The sequence below is a fragment of the Hypanus sabinus genome, chromosome 26, assembly GCF_030144855.1.
Source record: "Hypanus sabinus isolate sHypSab1 chromosome 26, sHypSab1.hap1, whole genome shotgun sequence".
Classification (NCBI taxonomy): Eukaryota; Metazoa; Chordata; class Chondrichthyes; order Myliobatiformes; family Dasyatidae; genus Hypanus; species Hypanus sabinus.
Genome location: NC_082731.1, coordinates 43,468,258 through 43,488,710, shown reverse-complemented (window position 1 = coordinate 43,488,710; position 20,453 = coordinate 43,468,258). Strand labels below are relative to the sequence as shown.

The 20,453-nt window shown below is 42.4% G+C and overlaps 1 protein-coding gene across 1 annotated transcript in view; it reads right to left on the bottom strand.

Moving 5' to 3' along the window:
• ap2s1 (adaptor related protein complex 2 subunit sigma 1) overlaps window positions 1–20,453 on the bottom strand; it is a 66,186-nt gene extending 45,733 nt beyond the window's left edge. The window contains exon 1 of the mRNA XM_059950939.1: window positions 20,282–20,453. Coding sequence (XP_059806922.1) covers window positions 20,282–20,284 — 3 coding nt within the window. The 5' untranslated portion in view covers window positions 20,285–20,453. The remainder of the gene's footprint in view (window positions 1–20,281) is intronic.

Below are 20,453 nucleotides of genomic sequence, written 5' to 3'. Positions count from 1 at the left end.
TCCTATATGTCCAAACTCTAAGGAAAAGCTAAAAGCACCTCACAGGTTTGGCAGCTTCTACCGAGAAAGCAAATTCATGCTTCATGTCAATAACCTTTCATCGTAACTTGAAGAAGTTAAAAACAGAAGTTTTAAGTTCCAGAGAAACGTGGGAGGGGCAGAGAACAAAAAAGGAAGGCTGAGGGGGAAGAGCTGAAGAGATCGAATTGCACAGGTGGTGGTGGTGCTGCCACTGCCAGAGGGTGAATTGTCGAGCCGTATCAGAAAGAGTGCAAGTAGGTGGAGTTGATGAAAGCTGAATCACCGGAAGGGAGGGTAAATTAAAACAATGCTGAAAATGACTGGAATTTTCATTTTCATGTCCTATTCCTTGGTGTTCAATTACCCAATTAAGAAAATAATTCAATAGCCAACACATGTAGAAGCATACTTAACTGAATTATAACATTTGGGTGAAAGAGCATCCACCCACAACATTAACTCAATTTCTCTCTTCACAGATGCTGCCTGACCTGTTAAATAATTGCAGCATTTACTGTTCTTGTCAAGGGACTTTTGACAGAAAAATTTGGAAGCAAGATACAAGTCACGATCTCTTCAAGTTCAAGTTTTATTGTCATTCAACTCTACTTGCTTTGTACTTATGACCATGTGGCTAAGCACAGCTCCAATGCCACATTCAAGGTTGCTGAAGACAAGCCGAATCAAAGCTGTTGATGAATCAGCATTGAAAAATCTGGCCTACAACAATTTTACTCAGTGTCAGCAAGACCAAGAAGCTGATTACTGACTTCAGCAGGAGGAAACCAGGGGTCCATGAGCCAGGTGAAGAAGATCAGCAACTTTAAATTTCTCGGTGCTATCATTTGATGATGCATTGGATATTCTTCTGGAGCCATGTTTCTACAAGAACAAGCACGTAGCAGTTCGTCACCTTGCTTTGGGTCAGCTGCAGTTGAAGTCATTCCAGGGAGTGAACACTGGTGAGCAGTCCCAACAGGAGAGCTCGCCCTCAAACCAGCATGACTCCCGGCATGCCTCTTCAACATCGCCTTCAGATAGCTAAAACAGGTGATGATATGACGTGAGGGCCAGACTGCATAACAACTGAGGCCACACAGCTCCTCCACCACTAATCTCACCCAGGAACCTAAGAACCTGAATTGAAATATTTTGTATTACCAATGTCAGACAGAGTCTTGCCATCACAAGAAAACTGTTTAAGACGCACACTTGCGCCATTTGTCGGACCTGGTGAGGCCGCTGTGACCAAGTGCGCCGCCAGTATGTTGGAAATCTTTTCTTTGGTTCAACGCAGAGATAATGCTAACTTCTATTACTGGAAGTATTTACAATTTGAACAGCTGGATTCAATATTTTATCCTTTGAGAAATGCTTGCAAATCATTAGCTATTAAAATCAAAAGATTTTAACATGCAAACTCCCTTCAATGTGCAAAGGTTGAATTGCACAAAAACAAACTTTGTGGGTGTCCAGACCTGGTATCCAATTATCACACCAGTTTATAAATACAGATACTACGTATCTGAACACTATTGTTACCCTTTATTCTAATGGAATTAGGTTTGAGCTATTTAAGATGTCACTTTGTTTTAGCTCAACTGCACTGAATTTGCTTATCTGTAATTAAAATAATTATATAAATGACTGGGTGGTTTAGTCACAATGGAAGAAAAATTCATTTAAAATTAAATACAGCACATTTTCTTTCACCAGCTACAATGAACGTATGACAGCAGTTATATTTCATTAGGAGCTTGAGGAAATTTGGTATGTCACTAAAGTCTCTAGCAAATTTCTACAGATGTACCGTGGGCAGCATTCTAATTGGCTGCCTCACTGTGTGCTATGGAGTCAGCCATATCCATCATTGGCACTAGCTTTCCCAGCATCGAAAACATCTTCAAAAGGTGATGCTTCAAAAAAATCTGCATCTCTCATTTCAGATCCCCATCACCAGGACATATTCTCTTGTAATTAGTACACATTTAACATTTTAGGAACAGCCTCTTCCCCTCCGCTGTCAGATTTCTGAATGGTCCATGAACCCATGTATATCATCTCACTACTTAAAAAAAAATTTTTTTGCTCTCCTTTTCTATAGCTTAATTTATTTTTTTTATATGCACTGTATTTTTTTACTGTAATTTCTAGTTTTAAAAAAAAACTATATGTTGCATTGTACTGCTGGCGCAAAGCAACACATTTCACAACACACGCCACGTTCTGATTCTGATCTGATTAAACCTGATTCTGATGTGAAGCACAAGAGCAATCTGAGTTGGAAAGCTTCATTTAACTTAGTGCTGCATTCTAGCCTACAAGACCAAGTACAATCACACTTGATATTTGCTTCAGATTACTGGATTCCCAGTTAAAATTTTGCATTGCAGGACTTCACTCAATCAATACATCATTCACTGTATTCATAATATTAGCTCAATAACCATTGTTTCTCTTCCTCTCTCTTGTTACTGATATTCAGACACAACTACATCAATCTTAGTCATCAATATTGTTGACTTGTTGTTAGATATTATAAAAATGTTTTATAAAGGAGTCACCGCAGAAGCATTCCTTTATATGTCAACGATTTGAGTAATGGAATTGATGGCTTTGTTGCAAAGTTTGCAAACGATACAAAGAAAGGTGACGGGGCAGGTAGTTTTGAGGAAACAGAGAAGCAAAGGAAGGACTTAGACAGACTAGAGATTGGGCAAAGAAGATGGAATACAGTGTTGGGAAGTGTACGGTCATGCAATTTGGTAGTAGAAATGAAAGAGCTGACTATTTTCTAAATGGAGAGAAAGTACAAAAATCTGAGGCGCAAAGGACTTGGGAGTCCTCGTGCAGGAATCTCTAAAGGTTAACTTGCAGGTTGAGTCTGTATTAAGGAAGGCAAATGCAATGTCAGTATTCATTTCAAGAGGACTAGAAAATAAAAGAAAGGATGTAATGTTGAGACTTTATAAAGCACTGATGAGGCCTCACCTGGAGTACTGTGAGCAGGTTTGGGCCCCTTACCTGAGAAAGGTTGTGCTGAAATTGGAGAGGGTTCAAAGGATATTCATGAAAATTATTACAGAATTGAACGGCTTGTCATATGAAGTGTTTGATGGCTCTAGGCCTGCATTCACTACAATTCAGAAGAATTAGGGGTGACTTAACTGAAACCTATTGAATGGTGAAAGGCCTTGATAGAGTGGATGTGGAGAGGATGTCTCCTGTGGTGGTGGTGTCTAAGACCAGAGGACACAGCCTCAGAATGGAGGGCTGTCCATCTAGAATGAAGATGAGGAGGAATTTCTTGAGCCAGAGAGCGGCGAATCTGTGGAATTTGTTGCCAGAGGAGGCTGTGGAGGCAGTCTTTAAGTATATTTAAGGCAGTTTGATAGATTCTTGATTGGTCAGGGCATAAAGGGATGCAGGGAGAAGGCAGGAGATTGGAGCTGAGAGGAAGAATGGATCAGCCATGATGAAATGGCCTAATTCTGCTCCTATATCTTATGGTCCAATATTATCAGTGTACAGATTTCAACCACTGATTTCTGCTAAATATACTGGTCTTGGTAAAGTGTGAAACTTTTTCTTGGAGTATCACATTAAAATTATGTAATTGTTAACAACTAATGTAAATAATTATTCTAAATTAGTTAGTTGAGCACAGTTGAAGATGGAGTTTGAGGCTATTTTTCAAAACAAAATGCCTCCATGTCTGAATTAATTCAGGATAATTGCTTAGAGCCATTTTTTTTAATAAAGAAAGCACTGCCAAGTCTTCTTACCATTCAAGAGACCGTCCCCCCCCCCCCCCCCCATGAAATGCTGGCATTGGCAGGAAGTTCTGTCTGCTTACTCAGGGGCACAGGACACAATAGAGTGATTGAGTCTCTAATGAGACTGGTGGTTGGTAATGGAGGGTGGGAAAATTCTGTCTAAACTTAGGAAATCCTCAGGAAAAAGCAACGATATCCTAACAAACAACTCTGGAATGGTTCATGCCATTTAGATACTTCAAATAATTTATTTTTAAAATACTCTGGCTCTCATAAGTACTCCGACGCTGTCTAAATTCAGGTAGGGAATGCAAATTTAACACATTTTCACTTTTAGAATTTGGAGTCAATAACATATCTTCCCAGATCTCCCTTCCATTAACAGTGTCTGTGGAAAAACTGTTAAATTCACATTTCCTACTGAGAGGAACTCACTGTTGTGGGTGTCAAGACTATTTTAAAAATAAATTATTTTGAATAGTATGAGCCATTCCAGGAATGTTTATTAGGATATTGTTTATATATAATTTTTCATAATCTTTTGTATTTATTTACTTTCCTGTAAATGCCTGTAAGAAAGTGAATCTTAAACTGGCATATCATAACATATATGTACTAAGATAATAAGTTTACATTGACTTTGATCTAAATAGAGGCCTTTGCTGCATCCACTTTCTGATACATCTGATTCAGACCTCCTTTATATTCATAGAATGCATTGGACTGGAAATACGCCTCTAACAAAGGAGGTGTAAGGCACTCCTTCCCTCTGCTGGCCTGCAGGTTACCCTTGGGTAAGGTGTAGCAGATGCTGAGCCTTCCCGATCAGGGTCATGTGAAGTCATGGGAGCAGGTGGTGGATGGTCGTATGAGCAGTCGGTGCATATCATAAGTCCTGGTTATGTGACTACTGACTCCGGCCAGACAATCTCTGAGGTGTTTTGATAATGGCTGGGGTCACTCATCTTGTAAAGACAATGCCCAGAAGGCGGTAATGGCAAACCACTTCAGTAGAAAAATTTGCCAAGAACGTTCATGGTTATGGAAAGGCTATGATCATCCATTTTGACATGGAACGTAACGAATGAACGTTGCAAAATGACATTGTTCTATTAAATTCACCTTTAGCTAACACAGTTTACTGTCGAAAGAATAAAAACAGTAGGGAATGGCATCAGATTATTGGTAGTTGAGAGGGGGAGAAGTTAGACTTGCATTCAGCGTCATTAAGACCAAAAAGCTGATTGTGGACTTCAGAAAGGGTAAGACAAGGGAACACACATCAGTCCTCATAGAGGGTTCAGAAGTGGAGAAAGTGAGCAATTACAAGTTCCCGTGTGTTAATATCTCTGAGGTCTTAATCTGGTCTTAACATATTGATGCAACTACAAAGGCGGCAAGACAGCAGTTATATTTGATTAGGAGTTTGAGGAGATTTGGTATGCCACCTAAAACAGTCAAAAATTTCTACAGGTGTATTGTAGAGAGCATTCTGACTGGCTGCATCATCTTCTGGTGTTGGGGGACAGGATCAAAGTGAGCTGCAGAGAGCTGTAAACTTAGTCAGCTCCATCTACTAGCCTCCATAGTATCCAAGATTTCTTCAAGGAGTGATGCCTCAAAACGATGATGGCCATCATTAAGGACCCCCACCACCACCCAGAACATGCCCTCTTCTCATTGTTACCATCAGGAAAGAGGTAGAAACCTGAAGAAACACACTCAATGATTCAGGAATAGCTCCTTCCACTCTGCCATTTGATTTCTGAATGGAAATTGAACCCATGAACACTACCTCACCACTTTTTGCACTACTTATTTAATTTAACTATTTAATATACACATATATACTTACAGTAATCCAGTTTCCCCCCTATATTTATCATGTATTGCATTGTACTGTGCCACAAAGTCAACAAATTTCACGATATAAACCTGATTCTGATTAGTGTTGGGGTCAAATTGAACATTAGAAGACATTAGAAAATAGGATCTAGTGACACTGTCAAGGAACTTTCTGGTGGAACTGATATAATGCAAGGTAACCATAACCACATCAATGAACTTGATTCATGTGAAGTGATATGATTGATCACGTGATGTAAACCATTGTCCTTGCTCTGCCTCTTTGAAAGACCAATCTAATTGGTCCCATTGCACTGTTTAAATTGCCAAACCTTTGAAAATGCTTCATTTTCAGCTAAATATACAATTCCCCATAGAAGGTGACAAATGCATTGTCTGTTTTTAATTTACTCCAAAAATAATCAGATGCAAATATTGCTGGAAGCATCAGTAATTCCTGCTGATTCCTAGTCAGCCTTACCTTAAGAGGGTGGTGGAGGTGAACTACTATAAAGTTCAAAGTAAGTGTGTGTGTGTATGTATATGTATATATATGTCACTACATACAACCCTGAGATACATTCTCCTGCGGGCATACTCAGCAAATCTATAGAATAGTAACTATCAGGATTAATGAAAGATCAACAGAAGACAACAAATTGTGTAAATGCAAATATAAATAAATAGCAATAAATAATGAGAACATGAAATAACAAGATAAAGAGTCCTTAGTGAGATAATTGTTTGTGAGAACATCTCAATGGATGGGCAAGTGAGTGTAGTTGTCCTCTTTTGTTCAAGAGCCCGATGGTTGTGGGGGTAGCAACTGTTCTTAAGCTTGGTGATGTGAGTCCCGAGTTCTTGGTCAGGAATTGATTAGGTACCAGCAGGAATTGCTGAGGCTCTTGTACCTGACAGCAGCCTGGATGGTGGGAATCTCTGATGATGGATGCTGCTTCCCTACAACAGCATTTCATGTAGATGTGCTCAGTGGTTGGGAGGGCTTTACCTGTGATGTACCTTTTTTTTGGATTTTCTGTTAAGAGATATTGGTGTTTCCATACCAGGCCGTAATACACCTTCCACTACACATTTATTGAAGTTTGTCAAAGTAGCTCTTGTGCTCAAGACAATCCCAGTCTGTGTTGGGTAGTGAGTTCAGGGATTCAACTGAGAACGATGAAAGAATGGCAAGGTAAATCTATGTCTGATTTAGGAGCAGCCACACTCCCAGTTGCTACTGCACGTCATCTGGACATTATGAAAGTGTAAGAAGTCAAAGAAATGGGTTAAGTGCCTACATTGCACCTTATGTATGTTATAAGGCGATGGAGATGGGGGGGTGGACATTTACGGTAGGTGAATGGATGTAAATGCACGCCAAGGACTAGGACAGAAGATTCCTCGAATGTTGGAAAAATTCAGGCTTTGACCCTTCATCAGGACTAGAAAGGAAGGACACTGAAGCCAACTAGTCTGGTAGATTTGCTGAACTATGATAGAGATAATGGAGGATCTGATAATGCCTGTGCAACTGAGTGTCAAGAACAGAAGAATGCTGGGCCCTCTCACATTTGGGGTGGGATGATCATCGCCTAACAATTGGGACAATTCTTGCCATTTTCCACACATTCGTGCAGGCATTGATAAACCAAGATAACCCAATCCAATTTGCAGCTCTAGGGCTGTAGGTCAAAGCGTCAGGTGCTCTTCAAAAAAAAAACAAACTGCTGGATGAAGTCAGCAGGCCAGGCAGTATCTATGGAAATGAATAAACAGTCAACGTTTCAGGCTGAGACTCTTCTTCATGAATTAGAAGGAAAGGGGAAGATGGCAGAATAAAAAGTTGGGGGGAGGAGGTTAGCTGGAAGGTGATAAATGAAGCCAGGTGGGTGGAAAGATAAAGGGCTGAAGAGGAATGAATTTGAAAGGAGAGGATAGTGGACCATTGAAGAGAGGGAAGGAGGAGGGTACTCAGGGGGAAGTTATAGGCAGGTGAAAGAAGATAGAAGAGGGGTAGGGGAGGTAGAATTTTATCAGAAGGAGAAACTGTTTCTGCTTCCATCAACAATGCAAGCAGTGACTTCAAGTGATGATGTTCCCCAGTAATCTCTGGATTGTTTTTTGACTAGTAAGACCAGTGGTTTAAATGGATAATTATTATCCTTATGCTGACGGGTCTAAAATTTCCGCTTCATTGCTACACTGTTTAAGTTCCTGTTGTGTCTACTCAATGATTGGTTGAGCAATACACACCAGTACAGTACCATATTTAGTCTACAGACTGTGCTAAGTTAGCTAATTTCAGGTGCTTTGGCAAAAACAAGTGCTAGATTTAGCTGCAACAACCTTGGGTGAGGAAGGCAAGATTGTATTTGAGTCTAGATCCAAACAGATCATATAGGAAAGTCTAAACTAATAGCTCCCTCCAAGAGGGCCACAACCTCGTGGTTGGTTTTTGAGGCTTGCATGTCTCAATGACCCAGAGAGCGACTTGGCTGGAGTCAGGGCCTTGTGCTTGTGATAGGGTCACCCATTCCAAGCAGGCCAAAGGGTAAAGGCCAGGCTAAGAGTGGTCCACTGGTCCTCCAGGTTTAGAGATTCAGCTCAGGGATAACAACCCTGACTGGTAAAAGTAACTATTACAGAAACAGCAATGAAGCAAGTACCTTCATTGCTCTTCTAGGCATCAGGGGCATAACTGGCAGTAAGTAGTAAGTAATGGGCATAGAATGCTGCTTAGCTTGAAATTCTTCCTCCAAAACTCGATGACAAAAACTCACAAGAATCACCTCCCAAACACCATTATGAAGAGCACCTGGTGCGTATCAAACCAGTTACTGCTAATGGGAATTGCCTGAAAAGCAGGAGAAGATTGGCAGGAAAAGATATGTTGGGAGTGGTAGAGTGTGGGTAGTGCAGTGGAGCAGATGCATCACAGTTCTAGAGAGCAAACACGAGGAAATCTGCAGATGCTGGAAATTCAAGCAACACACACAAAATGCTGGTGGAACACAGCAGGCCAGGCAGCATTTATAGGAAGAAGAACCGTTGACGTTTCGGACCGAGACCCTTCATCAGGACTGAAGGCTGCCTGGCCTGCTGAATTCCACCAGCATTTTGTGTGTGATAGCTCTAGAGACCTGGGTTCAATCTAGTGACTCTGGTGCAATCTCAGTGGAATCTGCATAGTCTCCTTGAAATTGCATGAGCTTCATCTTGGTGCTTTGCTGACCACCCACATCCCAAAGCCATGTGGGTTGGCAGGTTAAAATGCACCCTGACAACCCCTTGTGTAGCTGAGTGGTAGAATCTAGGCATTAACCTGGGGTCCATGGACCCCCTGCTTAATTGTATTGGTCCAAGGCATAAAGAAGGTTGAGAATTCCTGTGCTAGAGGAAGTGGTTGAGGCAGGTACGATAACAACTTTTAAAAGTAGTTGGACAGGAACATGGATTGAAAAGGTTTATAAGACAGTTGGACGAGTACATGGATAGGAAAGGTTTAGAAGATAGTTGGACAGGTACATGGATTAAAAAAATTGAGAAGTGATGGACAGCTATGTGGACTGGAAAGGTTTAGAAGGCCAAAGACAGTTGGACAGGTAGCCTGGAAACAGGCCACGAGCCCACAATCAACTCCATTGATTCTCTCTGTTTGACGCAGAGGGCATGAGCCCATGATCTCTCTGATTAAGGTGTCCAGCAAGGTTGAAATAGACGAAGACGGTCGGGTGTTCAGTGCCGTCTGCCTGCATTTCACTGGTCTCCCTCTCCCTTTCACTAGCTGCTATTGGAGAAAAGTGCAGGGGTTTGGGGTCTATGTTGCCAGGACTGATTGGCGAGGTTGTGGACTTGTTTTGGGGGACTTTAAGGTTCATGTTGCATGTGTTCCTGGATTTTGGTTACTCTTTTTTTTGTTGTTTTCGAGTGGTTTGATCGGAGCGATCAATGCGGACTGTGGTGCTTCAGCGAAGAATGGCCTTGTGTTCTGTATTAGCTAGTGGTATGGTGCTGAACTGAACTAAACTGAACTCTACTGGTTTTATATTCTCTGTGTTGCTCGCTCGCTTTTTGCTGTTTGTGAAATATGTTCTTTCTTTGCATAATGGCTGTTTTATGTTTCCTCGGTGTTTCTTTGTTTCATGGATGCCTGCAGAAGGACAAATTTCATCAGCGTTGTAGTCTGCATTCATACTTCTAATAAATGTACTTTGTTATCTTCTGAACTTCGAATCACAGGGATGCCAATAGGAAGCTGTGTGAGAATAGGTGAGAATGTGTGAGAATGGAAATAAATATGTAGACTGTGGGAAAATGGTAATCTATGAAAAATCAAATGAAAATCTTCATGTGATTGCTCACTTAAGCATCCCATATCCATTCAATGACCTTGAGATTTTCGGCCTATAAGCCAGATTTACCTCAAACTTACCTCTGCGGGCAGCACTTCAGCCCTCTTAGCATTTGTTAATTTCAGATCTTAACTGATATGTCAGCACTTTGTGGTATAAATCTGGTATTTCCTACCACAGGAAACGATTGTGGTGGTTAAAAATGAAACTAGACAAGGATATGAGCAAAAAGGGAAAAGATAGTTCCTAGGTGCAATAAATAGCAAGGAACGAAACTAATGTTTCTAATACAAGCAAAATGGTCCACTGTATATTCCATGCAGCATTTAAAAGCCGTAATTAATATTGTATATCTAAGTGTGCTTAGATATATAATTTTAGGCATTGATTATTTTACTTCTTTTGATTTTCTTTCTATTTATCTCTGCACCTTGAGTAACCCTAGTGTTAGGAAACTGATTGCACTATCTTCCTATATTTATTAATCTGCTGACTAACGATTAGATGCTTCGTCGAGCACCTCCCCTCCATCCGCCAAAAGTGGAGCTTCCCGGTGGCCAAACATTTTAATTCCGATTCCCATTCCCATATGTCAGTCCACGGCCTCCTCTTGGGCCACAATGAAGCCACCCTCACGGTGGAGGAGCAACATCTTATATTCCGTCTGGGTAACCTCCAGAATATCATGAATATCGACTTTCTCCTTCTGTTAAAAAGTTTTTCTTTCTTCTCCCTCCCTTCTTCTTCTATTTCCCACTCTGGCCTTTTACTTCTTCTCACCTGCCCACCATTTTTCCCCTACATCCTCCTCCTTCCTTTTCTCTTATGTTCCACTCTCCTCTCCTATCAGATTCCTTCCTCTCTAGCCCTTTACCTTTCCCACTCACTTGGCTTCATCTATCACCTTCTCCCTAGCTTCCTTCCCCTCCCCCCACCTTTTTATTCTGGTGCCTCCCCCAATCCATTTCAGTCCTGATGAAGGGTCTCGACCTGAAATGTTGACTGTTAATACATTTCATTAGATGCTGCCTGACCTACTGAGTTCTTCCAGCATTTTGTGTGTGTTGCTTTGGATTTCCAGCATCTGCAGAATCTTGTGTTTATGGTTAAATTCATTTGTCACTCTTTGTTAAAAGAGTGGAAAGAACATAATTTTTAACATTTTACAGCCATCTTTCCCCCTCTCACTTGTTTCTGACAGAGTTGATGAAGAAGTTTTACTCATTAACTCTTAAGAAGAGACAAGCTGGATTCTCACCAATTCTAATAAATTCTCACCAATTGGACCCTCACCAATTCTGATACAGAGTGGAATACAGATGTATTAATGGAAACATTAAAATTCAAAGTAAATTATATATGAAAAACATATAGATATTCCTGAGGTTCATTTTCTTGTGGGGCATACTCAGAGAATAATAACCATAACAGAATCAATAAAAGACCGCACCAACTTGAGCACTCAACCAGTGTGCAGAAGACAACAAACTGTGCAAACACAGAAAGCAAGAAATAATAATAAATAAATGAGCAATAAATATCGAGAATATGAGATGAAGCATTAGTGACCAGCTACATCAGAAAGTGCATTGATGATGTTACTCTGTCCAAGACCATCACTATACGCGCCAACCAGAAGCCATGGATGACCACAGAGGTGGGTGTGCTGCTGAGGTCCTGCGACTCTGCCTTCAGAGCAGGCAACAAGGCAGCTCTAACAACAGCAAGGGCCAAACTGTCCCGAGCCATCAGAGGGGCAAAGCGTGCATGTGCCCAGCTAATCCACAGTCACTTCCAGGACAGCGGCGACACGCGGCACATGTGGAAGGGCATCCAGACTATCACCAATTACAGGACATCACCACCTGACTGTGCAGGTGATGCCTCCCTCCCAAATGCACTGAATAACTTCTATGCCCGGTTTGAGGCAGAAAATGACGTGGCGGTGAGGAAATCCACCCCTCCTACAAATGACCATGTGCTGTGTCTCTCCGTGGCTGATGTGAGAAGAACCCTGTGCAGGATCAACCCACGGAAGGCTGCTGGACCAGACAACGTCCCTGGTAGAGTGCTCAGAGGATGTGCAGACCAGCCAGCAGATGTTCTCACTGACATCTTCAACATCTCCCTGAGCAGTGTCACCGTTCCGATGTGCTTCAAGACTGCTACCATCGTCCCCTTGCCAAAGAAGTCTTCAGTGTCCTGCCTAAATAACTACTGTCCCGTTGCACTTACATCTATTATCATGAAGTGTTTCAAAAGGCTCATCATGAGGTATATCAAGACCCTGCTGCGCCCCCTCACTGGACCCCCTGCAGTTTGCATACTGTCTCAACCGTTCAACAGATGACGCCATTGCCACCACCAGGCCCTAACCCACCTGGACAAAAAAGGCACGTATGTTTGGATGCTGTTCATAGACTTCAGTTCAGCATTCAACACAATCATCCCTCAGAAACTGATTGGGAAGCTGAGCCTACTGGGTCAGCACACCTCCCTCTGCAACTAGATCCTAAACTTCCTGACTGGGAGACCTCAGTCAGTCCGGGAGCAGCATCTCCAACACCATCACACTGAGCACGGGGGCTCCCCAGGGTTGCGTGCTCAGTCTACTGCTGTTCACTCTGATGACCCACGACTGTGCTGCAACACACAGCTTGAACCATATCATCAAGTTCGTCGATGACACGACCGTGGTGGGTCTCATCAGCAAGAATGATGAGTCAGCTTACAGAGAGGAGGTGCAGCGGCTAACGGACTGGTGCAGAGCCAACAACCTGTCTTTTAATGTGAACAAAACAAAAGAGGTGGTTGTTGACTTCAGGAGGGCACAGAGCGACCACTCCCCGCTGAACACCGACGGCTCCTCGGTAGAGATCGTAAACAGCACCAAATTTCTTGGTGTTCACCTGACGGAGAATCTCACATGGTCCCTCAACACCAGCTCCATAGCAAAGGCTGAGGAAAGTCCATCTCCCACTTCCCATTCTCATCACATTCTACAGGGGTTGTATTGAGAGCATCCTGAGCAACTGCATCACTGCCTGGTTCAGAAATTGCACCATCTTGGATCGCAAGACCCTGCAGCAGATAGTGAGGTCAGCTGAGAAGATCATCGGGGTCTCTCTTCCTGCCAGTACGGACATTTACACAACACACTGCATCTGCAAAGCAAACAGCATTATGAAGGACCCCACACATCTCTCATACAAACTCTTCTCCCTCCTGCCATCTGGGAAAAGGCTCTGAAGCATTCAGGCTCTCACGACCAGACTATGTAACAGTTTCTTCCCCCAAGCTATCAGACTCCTCAATACCCAGACCCTGGACTGACACCTTGCCCTACTGTCCTGTTTATTATTTATTGTAATGCCTGCACTGTTTTGTGCACTTTATGCAGTCCAGTGTAGGTCTGTAGTCTAGTGTAGCTTTCTCTGTGTTTTTTTAATTATGTTGTTCAGTCTAGTTTTTTTGTACTGTGTCATGTAGCACCATGGTCCTGAAAAACGTTGTCTCATTTTTACTATGCACTGTACCAGCAGTTATGGTCGAAATGACAATAAAAGTTGACTTGACTTGAAGAGTCCTTGAAAGTGAGTCCATTGGTTGTGGGAACATTTCAATGATGGGACATTAACAGCACAGGAAATTTGTTGCAACCACAATGTATTAAACTGGCGAACAATCTGTAAGAATGAATCGCCAGAATCAGATTTATTATCACTGTCATTAAATTTGTTGTTCAGTAGCAGCATTGCAGTGCAAATGTAAAATTACTAGAAGTTACAGAAGTAAATATTGCGATAGATGACCTCTCAAAGTCCAACCCTATGTTCCCATTGTGAGAGATGAAAATGGTTAAGGCTGGTCAACAAAACTCTGGTGAAGCTGTGTAGGACAATCCCCTGTACAGTGGATACAATGGAATACAGAAGCATTTAACTCCAAACATACCATCGACTTTGGACGATGGAGATGGGAGGTCATCAGCTCCACTGGGAGCTGAGGACGCAAATAAGAAAGTACAATAGATAAATATTGAGGTAGTGTTCACGAAGAGTTCAAAAATCAGAAGAAAATATCCTTAAGTATTGAATGTGCATCTTCATGCACCTGTACTACCTGCTCCATGACGATAGTGAGGCAAGAGGGGATATTTCCCAGATGGTGAGGGTCTTTAATTATGTTGTCACCCTCTTGAGGCATTGCCTCTTGAAGAAGTCCTCCATGGTGAGGAGGGTTGTGCAGTGATGGAGCGAGCTGAGTCTATAACCTGAGCAAGGGGTTCCCAACCTGAAGTCCACAGACCCCTTGCTTAATGGCATTGGTCCATGGCACAAAAAAGGTTGGGAACCCCTTGCTCTGCAGCCTCTTGTGATCTTGTGCACTGGAGCCTCCACTCCAGGCAGTGATACAACCAGTCAGAGTGCTCTCCATTGTACATATGCAGGAGTCTTCGATGACAGACCAAATCTTATCAGAATCCTGAAGCAGACCTGCTGGTGTGCCGTCTTTGTGATTTCACCAACACGTTGGGGCCAGGATAATCCTCTGAGATGCTGACACCCAGGAACTTGAAATTTCTCATCCTTTTACCTCTGATATCAATAAACTGAAGTCCATAAATCTTCTCCTGGTGTTGCTGAAACTGAGTACAAATGTTGTGACACCACTCAACCAGCTGATCTTTTTACTCCTCTACATCTCCTAATCCGCTCTGATATTCTGCCAACAGTGGTGTCATTGGAAAATTTATAATTGGCATTTGAGCTGTGCCTAGGGCGGCATGACAACCTAGTGGTTAGCACAACGCATTGCAGTACCAGCAAGCAGGTTCAATTCCCGCAGCTGCCTGCAAGGGGTTTGTACGTTCTCCCCGTAACTGCATGGGTTTCCTCTGGGTGCCCCAGTTTCCTCCCACAGTCCAAAGACAGAACAGCTGGTAGAAACAAAGAAACATAGAAAATAGGTGCAGGAGTAGGCCCTTCGGCCCTTCGAGCCTGAACCGCCATTCAGTATGATCATGGCTGATCATCCAACTCAGAACCCTGTACCTGCTTTCTCTCCATACCCCCTGATCCCTTTAGCCACAAGGGCCATATCTAACTTCCTCTTAAATATAGCCAATGAACTGGCCTCAACTGTTTCCTGTGGCAGAGAATTCCACAGATTCACTACTCTCTATGTGAAGAAGTTTTTCCTCATCTCGGTCCTAAAAGGCTTCCACTTTGTCCTTAAACTGTGACCCCTCGTTCTGGACTTGGGAAACAAACATGGGAAACAATCTTCCTGCATCTAGCCTGTCCAATCCCTTTAGGATGTTATAATTTTCAATAAGATCCCCCCCCCCCAATCTTCTAAATTCCAGTGAGTATAAGCCTAGTCGATCCAGTCTTTCTTCATATGAAAGTCCTGCCATCCCAGGAATCAATCTGGTGAACCTTCTCTGTACTCCCTCTATGGCAAGAATGTCTTTCCTCAGATTAGGGGACCAAAACTGCACACAATATTCTAGGTGCGGTCTCTCAAGGCCTTGTACAACTGCAGTAGAACCTCCTTGCTCCTGTACTCAAATCCTTTTGCTATGAATGCCAACATACCATTTGCCTTTTTCACCGCCTGCTGTACCTGCATGCCCACCTTCAATGACTGGTGTACAATGACACCCAGGTCTCGTTGCATCTCCCCTTTTCCTAATCAGCCACCATTCAGATAATAATCTGTTTTCCTGTTCTTGCAACCAAAGTGGATAACCTCACATTTATCCACATTAAATTGCATCTGCCATGAATTTGCCCACTCACCTAACCTATCCAAGTCACCCTGCATCCTCTTAGCATCCTCCTCACAGCTAACACCGCCGCCCAGCTTCGTGTCATCCGCAAACTTGGAGATGCTGCATTTAATTCCCTTGTCTAAATCATTAATATATATTGTAAACAACTGGGGTCCCAGCACTGAGCCTTACGGTACCCCACTAGTCACTGCCTGCCATTCTGAAAAGGTCCCGTTTACTCCCACTCTTTGCTTATTGGTAGGTTTATTGGTCAATATAAACTGTCCTGAGATTAGACTAAGGTTAAATCAGGGGATTGCTGTGCGGTGTGACTCAATGGGCCAGTTCCACACTGTATCTCAATAAATAAATAAACACAGTCATGAGTGTAACAAGAGCAGAGAGCTTAGCACTCATACTTGAGATGTGCCTGTGTCAATTTATGAGATGTTATTACTGATCTGCAGTGACTGTGGTCTCCTGATAAGGAACAAAGGGCCAAAATTCGAAGGCTGTTCATTAGTAGTGAGGGGGTGATGGGTGACAGCCAAACTGTAATCGATAAACAGTAGCCTGACATATACCTTGCTGTTTTCTAGGTGCTCAAAAGCCAAATGGAGAGCCAAAAAAATTGGGTCAAATGTAGACCCCTACTGTGGTGGTAGGAAAATTGCAACAGGTCCAGATCCTTGCCCAGGAGTTAACGCTAGCCATGGCCAATCTCTCACGACATTTCGGAATGTTACTGCCCAGTCCATTACTGGCACAGTCAAAACCCCGCCACTGAAAGCTACTGCGTGAGGCCTTGTGTCCTATCTATCAAAGGCACAGTCATCCTCACCACTGAGAGCAACTGGGTGAGGCGCTGTGTCCAGTCCATCACAAGAACAGTCATCCTCCCCACCAAAAACATGAGGCATTGCATCAAAAAGATAGCAACTATCATCAAGGATCCCCAATCATTGGGCCATCGTGCCCTCTTCTCGCTGCTGCCATTGAGGAGGGAGTACAGAAGTCTGGAGTCACTAACCATCAGGTTCAGGAACAGCCACTTTCCTTTAACCACTGGGTTCTTGAACCGACTGGCACAATTATTGTTCTTTTTCAGCAATGGAATACAATTGATTACCTTTTGCACGACCATAGACTTGTTACAAATTGTGTTTTTACACTGCCTTGTTTTGCATACATTTTCTTCACAGTCTTGTACAATTTATTGGTTCTGTTTCTTGTTGACTGAACCTCGATGCCTGTGACGCTGTTGCAAGCAAGGTTTTCATTATACCTGTACCTCAGCATACATGTGCATATGCTAATAAACTTGAATTGAGTTGGCTGGACAGTCCTTTCCTGAAAACTGACTGAACTACAAACTCCACCATGGACTGGAGGGTTGGGCATGGGGCTAGCAACCGCATCCCATAAATAAAAAAAGCACAGAGCTCCAGAAATGCTAATAGAAACTCCAGAGACCCGGGAGAGGAAAGATCTTCGATGGGCTGCACCTGGGGACAACCTGAAAAACTGGCCTAGGGCAGAGGACTCTGGCAAGCTACAGTCGGCAACCAAAGCTGATGGGCCCAAGTGAGTAAAGTAATTGACTAAACTACTGGGCATTTTGATAGAGCCATACAGTCATACAGAACAGAAACAGGTCAATACCACTGAATCCACACAGATCATCAACACTAATTCCTTCTTATTCTCCATGTTCTCATGCCCTGCCAGATTCTACCACTCAATCCAACACTAGGGGCAATTTATAGTTGAGAATTAACCCATCCAGCTTGTTCTTCTTTGGGATGTGGGAGGCAACTGGACCATCATAGAAACATAGAAAACCTATGGCACAATACAGGCCCTTCGGCCCACAATGCTGTGTGGAACATATACTTTCCACCAAGAGGAAACCCTTGCAGAGACAGGACAAATAGGTAAGCTCCATGCAGACAGCTCCACCAGCTGCTGTACTGAGTTGTCTACAGTACCATGCAAAAGTCTTGGGCACATATATGTAGCACTTTTGCACAGTACTTATTTGTCACATGGAGCGGACAGCGAGTTTGTAAACCTGGTAGAGGCAAAAGGGTGTTGAAAATGGCGAGGGTTGAGCACCATGGAGGGGTGTGGGACTGATGGCAGAGAAGGAATGCCAAGGATGGTGGGTGGCATGCGTACAGACATATCTAGCCCTAAGACACCAGGCAAAGTCATTTGACTGTAAACAATTAGTTTATTGATCATTACAGAATGTCTCCTGGTGCTTCCCACTCCCTCTCCTCTCCTTTCCCCCTTACCCAACCGTGATTCCCCTCTCAGTCCACAATAGAGACCCATATCACAATCAGGTTTATCATCACTCACATGTCATAATTTCTTTTCAGCAATACACTGCAATACATAACATTACTAAAGTATTGTGCAAAAGTCTTAGGCACCCTTGCTATATATATGTGCCTAAGAATTTCACACAGAACTGTTGTTCTAACATTTGGCGTAATTGTGGGAGTAACACTTAAGTATGAACTTTATTCAACATATATATACACATTAGGAATTTACTGTCATGTGTTGGCACAACATGTAACAAAAAAGCATTCAACAATCATAAGAATAAAGAATATTCAAAATAAACTTCGAGGTTAAAATATGAATATTGAATAGAATGTTACATAAATATTATCATGTATTTATAAAATATAATTTGCTGTGGTGTGTTGGCATGACATGTAACAAAAGCATTCAACAATTATAAGACAAAGATTTATATTAAAAATAAACGGAGGTTAAAATACGGATATGGAATAGAATGTGAATCAACACAAATATTATGTATTTACAATATATATAGCATTATAAAAAACAGTTTAAAGATTTTATTGTGCAGAAACTGTGATCATAGATAGAGGAAGTAGGGGAGGCTAACTGGAATGGTTGATCAGATTAACTGCCTGGGGGAAGAAAATTTTAAGACTTTTAATAGTCATTTCAACTTTTAAGATGGAGTGAGCTTTTACATTATTTTATGCTAAAAAGATCAGGATACTGACTCTATTTGTTCCATTGTTTATATTTTTGTCCCACCCATCTTCACATAACAACACTCCATGATAGCCTTTCTCGGACATCCGCGATTCCTTTTAACTGCTTTTCCCTATAGTCAGAATCATGTTTAATATCACCGGCAAGTTGTGCAACGAAAGAAATATAAAAAGTTAGTGGGGTTGACTTTTGACTTTTGCGCAGTACCTGTACTGCATTCAATCAGAGTATTCACAAAATCTTAAAAAGTCGTTATCTTCTAATCAGTCATAAGTGAAAACCTGCTTATCCTGAGACGGTGACTTCTCTCAAATGGCATAAAAATCTTTACCTCATCTACTGCATTTCATAGTCACAGAATGTTGTACATTTCAATCTCACATTGTTCTGAGCTCTGTATACCCTGGGTACATCCAGGTCAGCCCTCAGCCCCCAGGGCAATTCACTGAATCTATTTCCAATGTAAAGGGTCATCATGTCGTTAACACATTGCTCTTCGTGGGAGTTTGTTGTAACTGGTTACTATAGTTGTGCCGACACTTCAAGTGTGCGTCAATGGCTGTTGATGCTGAGATGCATCCTAGGAGGCACTGGGACACATAATCAGTGATGTAACCTGGGGCCATTGGTCGTTTCGGGCCTTTCAATATCAGCCACTTTCACCAGGCGACCCAGCCAGGTTTGATCAGGCTCTGGCTTGTGTACCAGTAGCATTGGTCCACGTGTCACACCCCTTGGTCCATAGCCATAGCCTCTGTGACAGTCCTGATGGCACCTTCCTTTTCAGACCGGTATACCAAGGAGAGAGTAGGTTCTGCATGGCGAGCAGCTGGCAGAACTTCAACACCCCACCTTTAAAGGCTCACATTGTGCCTGCCATCAGCTCCTGGCATTTGGCTTTCTTATGCTCTTCAATCCAGTCTTCTCAAGGAACTGTTCCAACACTTTGAGATATTACAAAACTTCCTCTTTACTTTAGAAAGCACCACACTTCACACATACAAGAGTTTTCTCCTAATTTCCTCAACAAAAATTATTGGCAGCTACCTTTTACCCTTGGCTCCTAGTTCTCTCTCATCCATATGGAAACATCATCTCAATGAAAGCATCTGTCATTTCATCCTTCAATTTTCTCATTTTCAAAGCATGTTTAATAATTCTCAATAGTCTGTACCCTGAGTACTGACATCACTCACAATTCGTGAACCGTTACACAAACGTGGTGCATAATACTGTATTGATAGTGAATTTAGCCTGATAAGGTGACAAGGCCTCGCTCTCCACTATATTCATCTGCATGCATGGAAATCACATAGTTATCGTAAAACGGGTGTTATACTTTAAAGGATTGAATAGTCTCTACCTGAAATGCCGTTTTATGCAATTATATACAAAAATTCCCACTTGAACTCAGTCCAGGCCTCGTACTTCTTTCACTTTCTGCCAAAATACCAACAATCACTTACCATGGTAAAACTCCTTTTACGGCTTGCGCTTGACTGCGTGTAGTTTTTATGATTCTACTTTTATGTTTTGATGGTTAGCAGGTTTCAAAAATAATATTTTATTCTGAGGCGAGGCTCCCTTTCCGCCGTTGACTCTATCAAACCCCCGCAGCTGCTCAGTGCGGCTGCGCAA